General features: G+C 44.5%; 1 protein-coding gene across 3 annotated transcripts in view; it reads left to right on the forward strand.

The window, feature by feature from the left end:
• Nucleotides 1-18,075, forward strand: part of LOC135916572 (cell division cycle and apoptosis regulator protein 1-like) — a 236,534-nt gene that overhangs the window by 137,174 nt on the left and 81,285 nt on the right. For all 3 annotated transcript variants that reach the window (XM_065450003.1, XM_065450005.1, XM_065450004.1), the window contains one exon: nt 16,637-16,856. In XM_065450003.1, coding sequence (XP_065306075.1) covers nt 16,637-16,856 — 220 coding nt within the window. The remainder of the gene's footprint in view (nt 1-16,636; nt 16,857-18,075) is intronic.

An 18,075-nucleotide genomic window follows, 5' to 3' on the forward strand; every position in this document is an offset into this window, starting at 1 on the left:
TCATTTTGTCTTTTAAACTTTGCATTCTGTAGAGTGCTGCTAAAATTGATTCCATCTTCATTCTTTATTGATTTCCTACAAGGCTTATCAAACGGAATGAGTCAAAGTCCAGCCTTGCTTCTCGCAGGACTTTTGACGTCTTTGAAAACTTGTCTGTCATCCAGTGTGTTAAGCAGTCAAGTATATTGGCCTTCAGCGAAGCCTGTTTGTTTTAGCTCCAAGATCCTTAGCTTGTTACTTAGTGGGTATCCAGTGCCACAGCAAATTGCTGCTATGCTATCTACCACTGCAATTTTTGATGCAAAGTATTATTTGGCTCTTACCAGACACTTTCTGGTAGGTTGCAGTCTTGCCTCGTTTTGGCCCTTTTCAAAAAAAGAAGAAAGAAAGAAAGAAAATCAAGTGTCCAATAGTGGGATCGAACCTTGGTCTGCCAGCACAACATTTGGTGTTTGCCGCATGTTGCTTAGCACAAGCAAAAGCACATGAGCATGCACCAGTTTCCATTCAACCACAGAGTGTAACGAACTGGGCGAATAATATTAAATCATACATGTGCATCTTGTATTACATAGCAAGTTGCTTATAAAAGCAAGAGCATGGCAGTGTCTCTCATTCTTCTCTTTTGGCAGCTGGTGCTTTCTGAGGCTGTGTTAGACAGCACCCACATTTTGGAACGGCCCATATCCTCCAATCCTTTTCTCATCGCAGCTGGTGCTACGTAGACACTGTATGACATTGTGTCACCTTCAGGATTGGCTTATACCTGTGTCACACGGGCACATTTGTAAGGCCTTCCAGTCGACGGCCTTCGAAACGCCACAACTCCATCGACTCAAAGGAGTTGTCGCGCTGCTACACGGCACTTTTGAAAGGCCGTTGAGCGGTTCAGGCGTTTCTCGCAAAATTGTGTGGCGCTGCGGATCTTTATTTTCGTTTTCATGTCACGAAAAGTTAAACAACATTAAAACCTCTTAAAAGCCCTATAATTTCTTTTGTTTGTTTATACACAAACATTTGTTTATACATCGCCATACATATATGTTTAGCTTTCAAGTTGTTGAGTAGCGAAACTGCGGCAACACTTGCGCCGCTCATGCGGCCGCCGTTTTGGTGTGTGTTCGCACATGTCAAGTGGCAAAAATACTTTATTGAATAATTAATAACATCATATATAGTATTTTTAGAGCATTTTGGTTTGATGTTTTTTTTCTAACCATGAGTACGAGCACACTGTGAACGAGAGGGCATGTACGCGCTGTTTCCGCTTCCGTTGCTCAAAGGCGATCGAGATTTCGATAGAGTTGTAACGTGGTCCGTTGACTCGATAGACTATTGACTCGACGGCCTTCGAAACGGCTCGTGTGGCAGCTCGAATTTGACCTTTGAGTCAACTGACTATCGGTTGGAAGGCCTTCCAAACGCCCGTGTGACACGGGTATTAGTCTGTGACAGAACAGGGTGTAACGTTTCTTCGCTGGGGTATAAAAAAAGCAGTCATCATACCATTGCCTTTATATATTGTATTCGTCGTCATCCTATTGCTGTCACCACACGCATGCTCATGTCACACATAATTGCTCACCTTACGCAAACTTATTGGTCGATCTTGTTAGGCTTTGCAAAACCCCAAACAATGCTGGATAGCCAGCTACCATCAAATGCTTCAATAACATCAATTCCCACAGTGTGTGAGATCTGCATAATTGCTTTATATGTACTATTTCACATTTTATTGCTTTCTTGTTAGTGCTTAAAGTGGAACAATCTGTTGGAAGATTAGAACTCTTGGTCCTTAGGCCTATTCGCAAACAGACCTTGGTAGGTTGACTTTTGTTATTCACCGGGGTTCACAATTTGTGAAGTTTACATAATTTATAGATGTTGGTAGTGTTGAAATGCACAGAGGACAGTGTTATGACCATATAGTTACCAAATCCAACATTATTATGAACCTCTCCACATGGCATATGGCCTCGCCTGTTTTTGTCTTCATCAGTTGGCTGGAGCTGTGTGCCAATCATGCATGACTTTAGGTAGGTATTGTAGGTACCTAGCCACCTAGACCACAAGTGTGAAGTACTCTATATGATCTTCATGGGGAGGGAGGGACGTATGACATTGTCCTTGTGGTTCTTTCTCTGTTCTGCGTTGTGCTGTTAGTTTCCTTTGCATCAAGATGTATTAGCCAGCCCACTTAAGCAGTTTGCTAATGCACTTTGCCAATTTGCTTTGATTTGACAATGATGCATGAAATACAAGTTGACATGATTTGAAATATGAGTTGGAACGCATTGGTTTTTCAGTTCTCTAGCCGAGTTTTCATGTCCTTAAAACCAGAAATATCAGCAAATTTAGTACATTGATATGGCTACATTAGGTAAACATGAAAATGCTGCCTAATTTTTTTCACACAATCTGCATTCTTTTCATGCAACTTCTCACACATATGCAAAGACTTCCATATTTCATTTGGAAAGAAAGAAAAGAGCTTGTTCATTTATTCACACCTGGTTTATTGTGCTGCCTGCACATGTACGCTGCGCACTGTTTCTTAGGCTGCAATTTTTTGGCGCATAACACACACCTGCAAATGGCCCCTAATTGTGGATGTGTGCAAAGCCTTTGCTTTTATATGTGTAGCAAGGTAGTGTAGCTGTAGTGTGCATCATTTTCGAAATAACTCTATACCATAGTTTGCTGACATTGTGAGAATACAGGAAAGGTGTGTGAAAAATTAGCGAAATCATCTACAGTATTCTAACGTATCCAGAATAGCTATAGGCACTTCATGATTTTGTTGAGGTCAGTGCGCGTGAGCCCTGCTTTCACATGGTATTCTGTGTGGGGAGCACACGCGCCCATCATCCCCCGCGTCGTCGCGTCGAGAGCCGGATAGACAGGGGAAAGGCGCACTACGCCCTCTCCCGATACTTCCTCGCTCTCGCGACCTGCGCACACCCTTCCTCCCCGACTCGCGGGCAGGTAGCTGACTGCGAGGAGGACATTCCCCTCGCCCAGGTAAAAAGGTACAAAACAGCGCGACCGGGGGAGACCCTCTCTCTCTGACGCCCGACCCCTAATCTGTCGGACTGGAGTACCGGCCGCAACCCGTGAGTGACCTCGTTTGCCTGACTATCCCAGGCAGCGAGGCCAGCCTATTTATTACTGTTACAGAGAGGATGTCCTTCTGCCAGTGTTCTTTATTGCCGGTAGCAATAAACGTTCTTACAGCTGACGCCGCTGGTACGAATAACTTAAAGTTTGCATTAAACGGCTTTTAAATACATTGAAAACATAGCAGGCCAACCAAAAATTTGAATTTTGTTTGAATTAACCGAAAGTACGAATTATCAATGTTTGAATTATCGTGAGTCTACTGTAAATGAAATTGTAACTGCCAAGTCAAATGAAAATGGCTAAATAATGGAGGGAAATTGAAATTGACAATTGTTTGTTGATTGCATCTCAAAAAGCAATATTTAATTAAGGGGCTTGTACATTATATCGAGCAACATTTCTGTTGAACACTTCAAAATAATGGAAACAATTAGTAATTCAGTAAGTCATCACATTCATCACATGTACGTTAGTCACCTTGATTGGTACAAGAATGGAAAGTGTTAAACAGGAAGTAGATTGTGTGTGCATGCAGTTGACAGAAGGCCTCATACCTCCAAGCCACACTGTTGTAAGTAGCTGGTTTGGCTTGGAGCAGTGTGGCCAGACCAAGCATTGCTGCAGGCTGTCACAGTATGTACAGGGTGGCAGTGCTGTTGTGTACACAAATTTCTGGCTTGGTGGTCATTTTACATATTAAATTAGCGGTGTGTGGTTACATGTGTATACTATCAACTTTGTTGGTGCAGTTTCATCAGATCCTGCAAGGTCATCCCCACCTACCCCCTCCCCCCTTCCGTATTACATGGAGCCAATTTTACTTAGTCGGACAGCAGCGTCATTCTGCATCGAAGCAGGCCACATGACATAGCTTCGGTATCACTACGCTGCCATATCCACAGTAGGAGTAGTAGACCTATTTCTTAACACCTTCTGGTGGACCAACCTCCGGACTCGCTGCATTTACATGCATTGCACTGGGTGGGCTAAGTGACTCACTGCTACATTGCACTATGTTATCTGGTGGTTGATAGATGGTGCTTGGTGGCATGCGCTGTAGTCATTATCGACTGAGCAGAATAAACAGCAGGTTGCAGCTCCTGGTTTGGCAGTGTGACCATTTTGTGAAGGGTGTGTGGGAGAATTTTTTAATTCTCTATTGCAAACTGTGGCTGGTGTATTGGTATGCAAGTAATTATGGCAGGCACCCTGTGCTTTTTGTCTCTAATAAGCATAAACTAACCACGTGCAAGTATTGCCACTTGTAAACCTGCTTCATTCTTCATGTAACTCTCATGCTGTCTGCTAATGGCTACTCAATCAGCTGCCCCACTTTAATGGACAATGATGATAATTCACAGGTTTAAAGGAGAAAGATGCCTTCAACAAAAGAGTGCGATTGCTGTGGTTGTGATGTACTCATCCTAAAAGAGTATGTTGCTAAAATCTCAATGTCATATGTTATAAAAAAAATGTGCGGTGGGAGGCATTAAAAGAGAACTTTTGGGTATATAGGCCCAGGTAAAACATATGCCTGACGGCACTCTGGCACTAGTCCTGTTGCCATCCGAACCTTTAGACCAACTGTCCTTCATGTACAGGTATATGAATGCCAATGGGATTGTGATTTTGAAAGCAAGAAGGACGAAGAGATATCTCATTTCATAAATTTGCGACAAAAATGAATTGTGAAGTACTATTGTGATAAACGCTGGTATGGAGTCATGGCCTCTCAACCTTTCAACCTTCTATTCTTGCCAGGAAAACAAGAGTTGAGCATTTTGACCGTAGAAAGATGCTCAGACTTGTACTCATGCTCAACTGTGAGGACAAGTCTTAGGTTCCGGATGGTAAAGTACATGTGCTAGGAAACCAGTGTCACAATAAAAACTTAAAACTCACTTAGAAATGAACATAGGATTACTGACTAAGAAGAAACTGTGCACACTGTTAATCATGCGTATAAAACTCGCGCGAAATGTTTCTTTCTTTTGAATTCAAAGCTCACGTACTTCCGTACTTTGTAAAGGTGTTTGTTAGTCACCAGCATTTGGACCGACCGTCAGTGCAGGGCACAGACTTTCAGCACGAGCGGCATTCCCCGAGCGAAAGTGCTGGAAAGGATGTCCCACTATAGCGTTCCTCTTCTTCGCTGCAATTACCCCCAGGAACGAAAAGGAAGCTGACCGGCAACCTAACAGCTCCTCACTATGAGTGAATCTTAGTACTGCTTGAGGCGCTGGTTGTTGACAATGTCTTGTCCACTACAGCGCATGTCCGAAGACGTTTCAACGGGTTCGATCACTTAGTTGACGGGGGATTCGCGTTCGACGATACGGTAGCGCCCTTCATACTTGAGCAGTAGTTTTGTAAAAAGAGCAGATGCAGCGGTAGGAACTAACAGCCATACAAGGGCTCCACGAAGGAAGTCGGGTGCAGAGGTGGTGTCACCACGAGTGCTCTTCTGGTGCTCTTGGTTATTGGAGGTAAAGGCCTATGAGAGATCACAGCACTCTTCAGCATGTCTTGCCGTGACAAAAATGGGCGCACATTCAGATGTATCCAGCCGGCATGATAGAATTGTGTCGATGGTGTGTGACGTGTGCCAACTGTGCAGTAAGAAAAAGGGTGAAAAGTCGGAGGTGCTCTGAGTAGTGGTTTTCTATGCGTAAGTTACGAAAGGCAGAATGACATCAAATTTGTGCGGTCGGAGGTTACATACATGGCAAGCATGTCGCCAAGCTTACATTTGAAGTGTTCTGTAGGCCATTGGTTTGGCGATGGTACGCTGTAGTTGTACGATGAACAGTGTGGCACTCTTTAAGAATGGCTTCAACTACTTCAGACGGGAAGACACGTCCACAATCTCTGAGCAGTTTCTGAGGAGGCCTGTGATGCAGGATGAATTGACGAAGCAGAAGCAGGCAACATCGCGCACTGTAGCTGTCAGGAGGGCGGCAGTTTCGACATATCGCGGGAAGTGGTCGATTGCCACAATGGCCCAGCGGTTTCCAGCTAATGTCAGGAGAAAGGGCCCAAACAGGCCCCTTTAAACGGCCGGGTAGGGCAAGGTAAAGGTTGCAAAATGGCTGGTGAGAGGCGGGGTGAAGATTCGGCGCTGACAATCGTGACAAAAGCGAACGAACTTCTGAACGTAGCTGTACAACCTTCGCCAGTAGCACTGCTGTCGAAGGCGCTGGGACATCTTGAAAACTCCCGTGTGTGCACACTGTGAATTGGCGTGCAAAGCTGTGCATATTTCAGAACGCAGACAGCGAGGCACTATTAACAACCACTGGCGACCATCAGGATTATAATTGTGCCAGTGGAGAAGGGTTCGCGAATGGTGATGTGATGAGCTTGATGACGCAACGTGCGAGTGGTTGGTTGGGCTGATGAATGAGAAAGCAAGTCTATAATTGATGTAATCCAATGGTCCTTGTGCTGCTCAGAAGCGATGATGGTACGGTCGAGCAAAAGAACTGTAAACTGGGATAGTGAGCAGCAGGCATTGTCGTTAGGCAAGGGAGAGTGTGAGAAGGCGTCGGCATCAGAATACTGGCATCCGCTGCGGTACAGCACATAGATATTGTAGTCCTGCAGGCGATCTTGTCCATCGGGCAAGATGGCCTGAGGGATCTTTCAAGGAATGGAGCCAACATAGTGCATGGTGGCCCGTGACTACAACAAATGGACGGCCATAAAATAAGGCCGAAACTTAGTAAATGCCCAGATGATGGCCAGGCATCCTTTTTCTGTCACAGTGTAACTTGTCTCGGCTTTTGTAAGCGTACGACTTGCGTAAGCCACGACATATTCAGGAAACCCCCGTTTGCGCTGGGCTAGAACAGCACCAAGACGAACACCACTGGCATCTGTATGCACCTCGGTAGGGGCTGTCGGGTCGTAATGGCGAAAAATTGGCAGAGACGTTGGCAAACAACGGAGCTTTGTGAAGGGCTCGTCGTACAGTCGCCGACCGTTTATTCGGACCTCACAGGTACTGCGGAAATGTCAGAATAAACAGTTGTCCGAAAAAGCAGATTAAGAAAAAAAAAAAAGAAATCCTTTATTTCCACGCACTTATTCGTGCTCGGCAGTAGGTATGAAGAAATCGTGAATGCGCCGTTGCACGCGGTGCGTCATCTTCCGACTCGGAGTCATCATCTGGTGGCGCAGCAGAAGCCTGACGAATGGTCTCGTGTCGTCGAGTTCTGCGCATGTCAGTACAGCAGTATCAGCACCTGTGAAACTGTCAAATGAGACGGTGTCCGGAATCGCAATGCAACCACTGCGCAGGTCTCGGCAGAACATTTTCGGCGTCAGTAGGGAGCACATCGGAAGGCGACAAATTCTAGGCCTCCCGGCACCCGCTTGCCGGCATTCCCCAGCGTTGTCTGCGCAGGCACTGTCGGCGCCATTAGACACTTGACGCGATGTTTACTAATGCCGCGTTGCATCACCGCAACCTCAACACAGCACACAAAGCAAACATCACCGCGCCGTCACGCCGACACCAGTTGCACAAACGAAAAATGTGGCCTACTTGCAGCACCGTGCATGAAGAAAGAAACAAATCAGCTGCTGGATTGTCTTGACCTGGCTCACTAAGCTGAGGTTGGAACTGCTGTAGCTACAAACTAGGCAGAAACGATGATGATGAGCGGGCATTTGCAGTAGCGCCACTTCGTGGTGCAGCAAGGAGGCTCCATTCAAAACAAAAATGGCATTCAGCAAGTCGAACCATGCACCGGTCAGAGTCGGTACATGGTGCTCTCAATCGAATTGGCACAAGGAGTGTCCAAAAAATCAGACGTGAGGTTGCAAGGTGTCTAAACTTTCGGCAGTTATTATATATTATGGTCTATAGGGAGAATGGCGGTGCCGCGAAGCAGACTGAATAATCGAGCATGTCCGAATTTTCGGAGTCCGAAAAATCAGTTGGCGACTGTACTCCGATGACCACGAAGTGAGGGGCCCATTGCTTTTAAGCGGCTTCGTCAGGGGCAATATGATGGCAGCGATATTGCATATGAAGTGTCTGAAGTAAGAACACAGACCTATGAATCTGCGCAAATCTTTGATGGACATTGGCTTAGGGAATTCGGCAACGGCCAGAAGCTTAGCTGGATCGGAGAGAATTCCATTCTTGGATACAATATAACCTAGAATTGTCAGCTGCTGAGCAGCAAATCGGCACTTCTTGAGGTTTAGTTGTAGCCCGGCATTTGTTAAACACATTAAAACAGACTAGAGCCGTTGAAGGTGCGTGGTGAAGTCAGGAGCAAAAACAACGTCGTCAAGATAGCACAAGCACGTGTGCCACTTCAAGCCATGCAGAACTGTGTCCATCATGCACTCAAACGTTGTGGGTGCATTACAAAGTCCAAAAGGCATTACATGAAATTCGTATAAGCTGTCGAGTGTCACAAAAGCTTTCTTCGCCCAATCGGTGTCTGCCATGGGTATTTGCCAATACCCTGAGCGTAAATCTGGAGATGAAAAGAATTCTGCGCCTTGTAGGCTGTCACTTGCATTATCTATGCTCGGGAGAGGGTAGACGTCCTTGCGAGTGATGAGATGAAAAGAATTCTGCGCCTTGTAGGCCGTCACTTGCATTATCTATGCTCGGGAGAGGGTAGACGTCCTTGCGAGTGATCATGCTGAGGTGCCAGTAGTCCACACAGAACCGCACAAGACCATCTTTCTTCATAACAAGGCTCTCAGGGGATGCCCATGGACTGTTGGAAGGTAGTATCACCTTGCGGCAAAGCATGTTGTCAACCTGTTCATTGATTACATGGCGTTCTGCAGGAAATGCACAATATGTACGTTGCTGCAATAGTGGTTGCAAGCCAGTGTCAATGCGATCTGTAACAGTGGATGTCCTGCCCGGTGAAGATTGCCCTACATCGAAGGAAAAACGAAATTCTTCTAAGAGGCACAAAAGCTAAAACCGCTGGACCAGTGTAAGGTCATCGGCAACAGAAGAACCGAATACATCGCTGGGCGATAGGTCACACAGGGTATGGGAACGAGTTGCAAACTAAAATGATGCTGGAGCCCTGTATGATGTCTACTGTCGCAAAAGGTAGCAGCAGACCTTTCCAAGTGAGAAAGCGGTCAGATGGAAACAGTAGTGCAACAGGTTCTGAGATTCCACTGCAGTACATGGGCACAACCGTTGACATGTTAGGAGGAACGTAGGAGTCGGCTTGGCCAAGTACGTAGTTCCATAAGAGCGAATAAATGTCAGTGAGCAGCAAATAACAGCGCTGAGAGTTCTATTTCAGCCCACTCGCAATGGATGATGGCATTGTGGCGCGAGCATAACGTCATGAGAGCGTGAGAAAAAGATGAGGAATTCTATCGCATATAGAACGTTGTCAATGACTACACGAGCAGTGCAAGCCGCTAAGTGGTGTATATGCTGAGCAAAGGCTGCGCGGAGGGACAGCCCAGGAAGGGGTGTCGCGACTTTTCGAAGTAAGCAGCAAAGCTTACCGTCCATAACACATACGGCTCCTGTGTCTACCAGTGCAGATGCACGAACACCATCAACAAACACTTCAATTACATTCTAGGGACTGCATTGAAGACTTTCACATTTTGCCGGTGTCGCAACCCTTGCCTCTTAGACTGTGATGATTAGTTTTCCTTGTCCCGAGTTACGGGCAAGGTCGCATCAGTGTCAGAGAGCGACGGCGAGGAGACGTTGGGACAGAGGGTAGTTGACGTCAAGCACAGTATCGATGACATAGGCTATGGGGGGTCATAATATGTACGGTTGGGCTGGCTGGTCATGGGTGGGGCGGTGCTAGGTGGCTGCACACAATTACAAAAACGTGTGGCGTGACCGGCGTAGCCGGGCACAAAGCATTTGAGCCGGTGGTCGGGAGTATGCCACCGATTTGCTGGGACAGATTGCATCCATGTCACAGGACGCGTAGTATGGGACAGCTGCTGATATGACTGCATGGCTGGCTGCAGTTGGGGCCTAGCCACGACGTCAAAATAATGGAGAGGCATACTTGGAGAGAGTGGTTGGGCCCTCACGACGACTTCAGTGTAGCCGAGTGGTGCAGCCACCAGGACCTGTTGGGGTGGCGCAACGACTTCAGCGTAGCTTAGTGGAGCAGCCGCAGGAAAATGATGGTGTTGGTCTGGTAAGACTCGACGATTTCCTGCGCGATGATGCAATGGAGCGGAGGCATAAAATTCGAGGCAGGCTGTTGTGTACGTGCCAGCTGAGTGAAGGTCGTTAAGGAGAGCTGGCATGCAACTTCCTCCCGGAGGAATGCTTTCATTTCTGCAAGCAGCACTGCCTGGTCAGAGATGGCAGCCAAACCAGCAATGTGTTCATCACCCGATGAAGGGTGACGTGCCAGTGAGCACTGCCTACATAGTTCCTCGTAGCTTTGGCATAGAGTGACGATGTCAGTCACGAACTGGTTGCAGTGAAAAGTAGCATGTGAAAAGCATCGTCCTCTTTTCATCACATGTCTGGTTTTGTCAGACTCCGACATCGTCATGTTGACTCTCTTGCACAAGTCCAGAAAATCTTTATTGTAGCTGGTAAATGGTTCACCTGGTTGCTGTGCACATTCTTGCAAATGCGATTCTGTGCACAGCTTGTGCACAGCAGGGCAATCAAGCACAGCCACTAAAGAGGTCTTGATCCAGCACCACGTCACAAAATCAGACTTGTGGTTGTGTACTAGAGACTGACCACACCCATGAGATAAAAGAGCACGTTGCTCAGTTATGTGGGATTGTCCCATTTGTTGTGGTCGTTCACCTTTTCATATGTCGTCAGCCAGTCCTTGACATCGGTGTCGTCCGCACCACTGAAAATGGCAGGGTCCCTGTGGCGAGGCACACCAGAGCACATGAGCCACTGAGGAGGGTTTGCTGGGATGCATCTTCAGGCATGGTTGAGCATAGGGTACAGGATAGAAGTTCCAGGATTAGCGTTGTAGGCCGAAGCACCTTTCACCACTTGTAAAGGTGTTTATTAGTCGCCAGTGTTTGGACCGGCCATCAGAGCAAGGCACGGGCTCTCAGCAGAAGCTAAGCTGCGTTCCCCTAGCTAGACCCACTAGAAAGCACTGGAGAGGATGGCCCACTATAGCATTCCTCTTTTTTGCTATAGCTTCATTAAAACCATTTCTGGCAACTTTTTTTCGACTATGTAACCAAGTCACAGCCCAAAGCACTCCACTTTTAACGAAAAGTTGCCAGGTGATGATGATAATAATAAGCACTCGTAATTTTGTCTTTTTCATCTTTATTTTCTCTAGAAGCCCTTCTTATTATATTTCACACTGTAGCTTTAAATTACCTCCTGTGGTAGTGAGTCATTGCTTGGAATAAGGAAACGGAAAACTGCCATGAATTTGCTCAAACTGTATCAGATCTCATGCTCGGCCTAGAAAATTAGAAGTACTGACTGTTGGGTGTGTTGGTAATCTATACTCAAGGAAGAATGGCACAAACGAACAGGGATGAGAAAGAAAACATAGACTGCGCTCATCTGTTTTTTCCTTCTTGCTCCTGTTCCTTTGTGCCGTTCTTCCTTGAATATAGAAAAGTAGTTTTGATACACCCACTTAGTTCACAGTAAGCTGTAGTTCCATGAAGAATTTTACTAGGGCCATTTACTGACTATTTACGTAACTAAATATGTCACCAGAAAGTCCCAGACTCCAAAAAGGCAAAGTTGTCATTAAATTGACTAAAAACTCGCTAAATTTAGCACCTTTATTTAGCACCTTTTTAGCACCTTTATAGCACCTTTTTTAGTCGGCAAAACTGACTAAAACGTGTATCACTGATAAGTGATCTCTGCATTGTACACATGTCGATGTCTGTGAATTAAGAGATATTCATGGGTGCGATGTGTGTTGTATTTGCATTGGGTACTCTAATGTGAATTCAGTTTTGGGTGTGCGTTATAGTTCATGTGGCATAGATTTCTTCTGCACATCTGCTATGCTCTAGTGCTTTTCTCACAAACCTAATCACACCTCTTAGAAGGATGTGGTCCTCCTGTTCTCCTCTGGAAAAAAAATTAAAAGACCTTCTTTTTTTAAGTATTTCTTCGCACACATCGCACACATAATAATGCATAGTCCTCAAGGCAGGCAGTAACTGTTCATGGTTTGAGCCATTCAGAAGTATAGTCTGCATACGGAAACCAGATGGCAGCCCTTTTAATTCTCGAATAGGATTGTAAAAGTATTTCTGTCCTTGAATTTTTGGTTGAAGAGGAGTCAACTTGCATGTATTTGCAGATAGTACAACCAGATCCTAGACAACTGCATACCATAGACAGAGTTCAACCTTGTTCCTATTATACTAATGCCTCTTCTGCACAGATTGAAGACTGCATAAATAAAAAACGTACTTGACAAAGTTTGGATGAGCTCTTCGAAGCCAACTAGTACAAAATTTTGGATGACATAACAGAGTATCACCCGTGAAAATTGTGCAACAGAGACATTTCTTATACGAAGACTGAAAAAAAAAATAGCCATTATCGCTCACCAGAAATGACACTGAACCAAGAATGTTGGAGAACCACTGTAGTTCCTCTGCATGACCTCCGAGATTCGGGGGTGTCCATGGTGCATTGAAAAATCTCTGAGGCCCTGGTCTGGCGTTAGCATCGTATCTGTTAACCACCAGGTGCATGCGTCGTCTATGGTTAGGTGCTGTTTAAGAAGTGTTAAGAAAATTAGACAATTACCAGCCTGGTTCAACTACTAGCTTTGCCAAAATTGCTTCAATAAACTGCTCTTTAATAACCAATTTAGCCAAAGTTAAATTTCGTTGCACTTAGCCTTTAACAACTGGCGTAAGAGGCAATGCCCTTGAGAGTCGCAAAGAGGTGAGAAAGGAAAAAAAAACTGAGGCACAGACGGAGAGATGACAGGGTCAACGCTGAGTGTTGCAGAGACAACTGTTCACTGTAATACTCTGAAATCAATGATGTCAGGCTGATGTCATTGCTGCCCCAGTTTGGGCCTGGAATTCAATAAAGCGTTGTTTGCCAATAATTTCCTTTTTTAGCGATTGGCTTTTCTAAACCTAAGGAATATAACCAGTGAGTTTAAAGGTTTGTCTGCTTGTCTAGAATAATTTGCAGTTTCCTTTTAGTTTCCCTCTAAGAGTGCAGTTGAACTCTTGCTGCAGTATTCTGGAAACAAGGGGAGAAGATATGTATTCAGACATATTAAGGGTTGCTGATCAGCTTGTAAAGATAAAAACGTTTATCATGTGTGCAAAACTTTATCTTCTTGCGTACTAAGCATAAAAACAAACATTGCAGTTTGTCATGAGTGCTCAGTTAGCACGTGGCATTGTTGTGAGTTGCGTACTCTCTGCGTCAGAGGTTTGTGTAATTTATATGAGCATGAGTTGCTTGCTCATGGCTGGTTACTTATATCACCTGTAGTAGCCTAAAGACATGTTGCGCAGTTGTACATCTGCGGTATTGCCTTAATGGCTAGAGTGTTCTGTCATTGGGCAAAGGGTTGCGGGTTTGACAGTATGGCTGCAAGGGCAGTATCTTTATAGAAGTAAAATAAAAATTTTGTTTGGGTATTTGGTTTTGAAGTGGCCAAAATAAATTTTTGTGCCAAAATGCAGTGTCTCTTATAGCTCAGGTAGAGCCCGAGAAAGACCTACCACATTATGGATATTTCCATCAAAAGGAGAGAGCACCTTCACTCTGTACTGTTGTACGTGACAACAAAACACGCATACTGCCACTTCTGCAATGCTTTTTGAGTGGTAGCAATGCAGGTTCACAACAGTCCAGGGTGCATTATGGCAACACCCAGGGAGCTCTCATTAGAAGGGTGCATACAGTTTTGTGAGTGCCTGCCAGGAAAAAAAAAAAAGAAAAGGAAAGAAGCACAATTTACCTTTAATAGATCTTTAGAACTTGAGTACATATCGAAAGCTTTCGTCCCTGCAAACTGCCGTTTGTGCAAGCATGCTTTGATATATTTCAGGAGCTAATCACATTTAGGAAAAGTTGCAGCATGCACCTAGGGATGGGATAGTTTCATTCAGGCTTGAACGTCAAGCTGCCCTTTGACGTATTGCTGCATGATGCTTGTTAATAACATGTCTCTGTCAGCAAGGTTGAAAGCACCTTGCTTGCAAATAAAGTGTATAAAAATCAATTTACAGGAGCAAGCTTACTTGTGTTGGGAATGCCCACACTTATGTACAGCATGGTTGATTTTACAAATTTGGCGCACTTCTACAGGTGGGATTATTTGAGAAAATTTCTAGTAAATCTCGTTTTGTATCATCTGACTGAAGTTTTATACAAGCACTTTTCCCTAATTCATATTAATTTAAATGTTTTCCCCTTCGTTTCCTCCAGCTCTGCCTCTTTAGGCCTCTGAGCCATCCCCCTCCCCCACCCTTATACACGTTTCCCATTTAGTGATATTTTTTTCAGCCTTTTTTCTTTCTTAATTTACTTTTTCTTATTTTGTGCAGAAAGATTTAATCCACTGCATCGTGATGTTAGCTGAGCATCTAACCAGCACTTAAGGCAGTAGATCTGGGGAAAGGGTTTTTCTTGGATGTTTTATGTGAACACACAAGAAAAAGAAGTAATGATATCTTTGGCCACCGAAGAAACTTTGAGGGTAATTGTGAATTAAAAAGCAACGTTTTGTTGTTGTTGCGAGCTGCGGTATTGTTCTATAATTTACTGTTTGTATAAAAATTCATCAGCTTTCTTTTTTTCTTGGGAAATTTATTGACAGTATGTTTTTATAGCTCGTGAAAGAAGCACCAAAAGTGCTTGCAGTCAAATGGAATAGGTCTAATGGCTTACTTCCAGAGAACCTGACTTGCACTGATAACTTGCGTGCACACCCAAAGTTACATGAAGTACCTTCTGCGATGGTTAAAAAAATATTGCGCCTCACACTGTATGGTGAAGCTAACGTTCTGTTCCAGTGTATATAATCCTGCAAAACTGGGTGGATAAAATGTCTTTTTCAGCATTTTCTGACTAACAATAATCTAGGTGTCTAAACATTGGATTTAGACAACCTATGGGTTCGTATGTGTGCACAAGGGCTGCCAGTTGCATATGATAGGAGCATACAAATATGGTGCTGAAGAATTCTGTAGGGGGCATGCGTGTATGCAAATGCAAAAACCTAGACGCTGCTTCCAGGGGCTGCTGTGCCACCTCCCTTGTGTGTTTGACACTTAATCTGTGTCGTAGCATGTTGTCAATATATAGATAATTTTTCGCTGAGCTCAGCTGCTGTGCCAGAAACAGCATTGCTCGTCAGCTAAGCCTTCATACACATGGTGTGCTGTCATGCTATATTATATAGTCTTGACATAGTGGCTCAGCGTAGGCATAGAGTAGAGGCAATCACTTCTTTGATAAGCCTGTTGTGTGGCCCTTTTTTTCAGCAGATCTGTTCCCTAAAAATTGCTTCCAAGTGATCAAGGAGGGTATTAATTTCTTGTTTTGCCTACTGGACTGGTGTCACTTGTACTGAGAAGCCAGGACAGGTAACCATACTTCTACCCTTCTTGGTGCAACATTTAGGAGGCTACGATGTCGCATTGGTTGTTCATGACTTTTCTCATGAAATGATGACACCAAATGAAGCTAAATAGCTTTTTTAATTTTTATCTAACTTTTTTTGGTATCTTTAAGGTGTATTTTATTACATTTGGATTTTATTCAGCCTTCCTGCTGTTTCAACTGTGCCATTTGTTTAGTAGATTGATAATACATTTTCTAAAATAAAGAAAAGGCCATCTTGATGCAGTAATAAAATACTTCTTTTCATTGGTTCTAGACTGCATTGATGTAGGGTTGTGTTGGTCAAAGTATTAAAAAAAATGATGAGATAATCTGTGTTGCATGTATTAGGGATCTTAACACTTATTATTCCAAGGCCCAAGCTTATGGCCCCCGTACAGGTTGATGTGTTCTTACAAATTAAGTTATACAAGGCCACACACTGGATAAATTATACAATCGTATCTGACGTCAAGCTACTTCATTGCATATAGGATCTTCAGATCAAGTGATTACGTTCAGAAAGATGAGAGTTAATAGAAACTGTGGTGCTGCTATCGTCAACGGGATGTATGACCAGCAAGCCAATCATATTGGTTGCATACAGAATACTTGCTTTTACCTCCACTCTGTTTCTACGTCGGATCGCCTCGATGACTGATGCTGATTGTTGGATGCTTCCTGTGGCTGAAACTGCAGCTGCAGCAAGAAGAGGCATGGTACGTGCCGGGCCTGAATATGAGAGGCTTGGGCTTTGTTTCGCTTGTCCCACGACTCTGCTGCTGCACGAGTGATCATGAGAGAGCTAGTGAGGCAGTGCGACGACATCCGGCGGGTGGGGCTCTGTGGGGAGAGGTGCACCCTCGTCTGGCAATGGTTGGGAGGTGGGGGGGGGGGGGTCGGGGCGGGCAGGGTTGACGGCGGCCCCTGTTTGGCCCGCAGGTATCGCTTCGCCGAGATCTGCTACCGTAGGGAGAACGCCTCCCCCAACGGCGCCAAGGTTCCAACGGCCACCCTGGAAAAAGTGGTGCTGTTCTTCCCCGACGTGTGGCGCTGCATGCCCACCCGACAGGAGTGGGCCGACCTGGAGCTGCGGCTGCGCAACGCTGACACAGCGGCAGACGACTCGGCAACGGCAGGCGACGCAGCGGCTCCTTCCAAGGCACTCGGCCCTCTTCTTTGCTTCTACCACGCCTCTCTTCCCCATTTGCTCACTTTCTTGTTGGCACAGCATAGCCATTGGGGTGCCCTGGGCTTTTTTTTTTTTTTTCATTTTTTACCACATTGGTCATCCATTGTGCCTCCACTGCTCGAGCCATGAATCACCCAGCAGGACGTGCCACTGCTGCTCCAGCCCCATCGGATGGAACCACCAGCAACGTTTGCTTGGGAAAACTACTTATATTTTATGTTATTTGCTCTCTCTCTCTCTTTCTCTCTCACTGAATTTTAGTACAGGTTGTCACTTTGGACATTACTTTATATTGGCCAAGATTTTTATGCCAATGCTTATGGGGCACTCTTGCCTGCTTTATTTTATTTTTTAATATCAAAGGGGTGGTATTGTAAGCCACCCATTGTTTTCAGATGTCAACAGTCATCGCAAGACCACCGTGGGGAAAGAGCCATCTATGTAAATGGGGAAAATAAGGGATTTGTGATCACAAGAAGAATAAGAAGTATGACGCAATGGGGGAAAATACATAGGGAGTGGTAACTCAGGGGACAGAGGATAAAAAAAAACTGAGTAAAAGGAATGAAGATCTAAGTTATGACAAATTACTCTTATCAACGATATTTTAAGTAAATTGTGAACCTTCTGGTTAAATTTTGGGCGTAAGAAGAAATGGTGAGAACAGATATCCAAAACTAAAGTTTATCAAATGTGGCTTTAATTGTTTAGTCGGAACCTCAAATTTGTTTTGTAGTGGTGTGTGAGAAGAATAAGGGGAATCGAGGGGCTCAATTTATAGCAGGAGTTCAAAACTTTTATCTTGCACTATATATATATATATATATATATATATATATATATATATATATATATATATATATATATATATATATATATATATATAATACTGCACAGTTCACATATGCAGGCTCTCCATACTGCACTGAATTTTTGTGCCAAGTAAACAGTTTTCAATGTTGGCATTCAGCTGAAATTGCTTGCATAACTGATATTACAGCTTCAAGTGTTCCTTCTAAAGCTTTTAAGTAATTGTGTGGTCTATGTAGGCATACATTATATAGTTTCGCACAAGACGCACTTAATATCTGAATTTGTTTTTAATGGCTAAATATGCTATTCTTTAGTGTAATGCAGTGTCTAGCAATAGTGGTAATGCGTTGTGGCTGACATATCACTTGCATGTATT

Source organism: Dermacentor albipictus, chromosome 1 (genome assembly GCF_038994185.2).
Source record: "Dermacentor albipictus isolate Rhodes 1998 colony chromosome 1, USDA_Dalb.pri_finalv2, whole genome shotgun sequence".
Taxonomy (NCBI): Eukaryota; Metazoa; Arthropoda; class Arachnida; order Ixodida; family Ixodidae; genus Dermacentor; species Dermacentor albipictus.